Source organism: Aptenodytes forsteri, unplaced genomic scaffold, assembly GCF_000699145.1.
Source record: "Aptenodytes forsteri isolate BGI_AS27 unplaced genomic scaffold, ASM69914v1 Scaffold152, whole genome shotgun sequence".
Lineage (NCBI taxonomy): Eukaryota > Metazoa > Chordata > Aves > Sphenisciformes > Spheniscidae > Aptenodytes > Aptenodytes forsteri.
Window position 1 is genome coordinate 43,199 of NW_008795937.1, and position 1,464 is coordinate 44,662.

The 1,464-nt window shown below is 71.6% G+C and overlaps 2 protein-coding genes across 2 annotated transcripts in view; one reads left to right on the forward strand and one right to left on the reverse strand.

Annotated features, from left to right (window-relative positions):
* Nucleotides 1-56: 56 nt before the first annotated feature.
* Nucleotides 57-1,217, forward strand: LOC103903859 (zinc finger protein 668; the record flags this gene model as incomplete). The annotated part of the gene is given in 3 exon segments (XM_009285147.1): nt 57-243; nt 246-1,147; nt 1,206-1,217. Coding segments are annotated over 3 exon segments (1,101 nt in total), but the record flags the coding sequence as incomplete, so codon positions are not given.
* A 95-nt stretch (nt 1,218-1,312) lies between these two features.
* The window catches only part of LOC103903860 (zinc finger protein 629), a 7,199-nt gene continuing 7,047 nt past the window's right edge, over nt 1,313-1,464 (reverse strand). The window contains exon 3 of the mRNA XM_019473628.1: nt 1,313-1,361. Coding sequence (XP_019329173.1) covers nt 1,313-1,361 — 49 coding nt within the window. The remainder of the gene's footprint in view (nt 1,362-1,464) is intronic.

The window sequence follows — 1,464 nt, forward strand, 5'->3', positions numbered from 1 at the left end:
CCCCCGCCACGGCCCCCCCCTGCTCCGCCTGCCCCCGCCCCGCTCCCTCCTTCCCCTGCGCCGCCTGCCCCAAGTCCTATGGCACCCTCTCCAAGCTGACCATCCACCAGCGCGCCCACACCGGCGAGCGTCCCTTCTCCTGCCCGGATTGCCCCAAATCCTTTGCCGACCCCTCTGTCTACCGCAAACACTGTCGCGGTCACGCCGGGCTGCGTCCCCACCGCTGCGGCGCCTGCCCCAAAGCCGCACCCTCTCCAAGCTGACCATCCACCAGCGCGCCCACACCGGCGAGCGTCCCTTCTCCTGCCCGGATTGCCCCAAATCCTTTGCCGACCCCTCTGTCTACCGCAAACACTGTCGCGGTCACGCCGGGCTGCGTCCCCACCGCTGCGGCGCCTGCCCCAAAGCCTACGCCGAGCGCAAGGACCTCCGCAACCACCAGCGCAGCCACACGGGCGAGCGGCCCTTCCTCTGCGCCGAGTGCGGCAAGAGCTTCGGCCGTTCCTCCTCCCTCGCCTGCCACCAGCGCATCCACGCCCCCCGCAAGCCCTACGCCTGCGGGACCTGCGGCAAGGCCTTCACCCAGCTCTCCTCCTTCCAGAGCCACCAGCGCGTCCACACCGGGGAACGTCCCTACCTCTGCCCCCAGTGCGGGCGGATGTTCTCCGACCCCTCCAGCTACCGCCCGCACCAACGCGCCCACCAAGGCGTGAAGCCCTACGGCTGCGGCGAATGCGGCAAAGCTTTCCGGCAGCCGGCGGATCTGGCGGTGCACCGGCGGACCCACACGGGCGAGCGGCCGTGGCGGGGGGGGGGGGGGGGCAAAGCCTTCGTGGCCTCCTGGGACCTCAAGCGGCACCGGCTGACCCACACGGGCGAGCGGCCCTGGCGGTGCGGGGAGTGTGGGAAGGGTTTCGGCGAGAGGGCGGCGCTGGGCAAGCACCGGCGGACGCACTCCGGCGAGAGGCCCTACGCCTGCGGGCGCTGCGGGAAGGGCTTCGGGGGGGCCTCGGGGCTGCGCAAGCACGAGAGGACGCATGGGAAGCGGGAGGCGGGAGGCGGGGACAACATGGCCGCCAGCGGGGGGGCAGGCGGGGCCGCTGGGCGGCCGGGGCTGGCCTCAACATGGCCGCCGGCGCTGCCCTCAGTATGGCCGCCGGACCTGGCCTCAGTATTGCTGGAGGTGGTCAGGGCATGGCCACCAGACTTGGCCATGACGTGGCTGCTGGAGCTGGACACAATATGGCCGCCAGAGCTGGCCATGGCATGGCCACCGGCGCTGGGCACGAGGTGGGTGGCCAACCTGGCCACATTATGGCCACCGGCGTTGGCCATGGCATGGCTGCCGGCGCTGGGCATGACTTGGGTGGTCAACCTGGCCACGGTATGGCCACCGGCGTTGGCCATGGCGTGGCTGCTGGCATTGGGCATGACTTGGGTGGCCAACCTGGCCACGGTATGGCC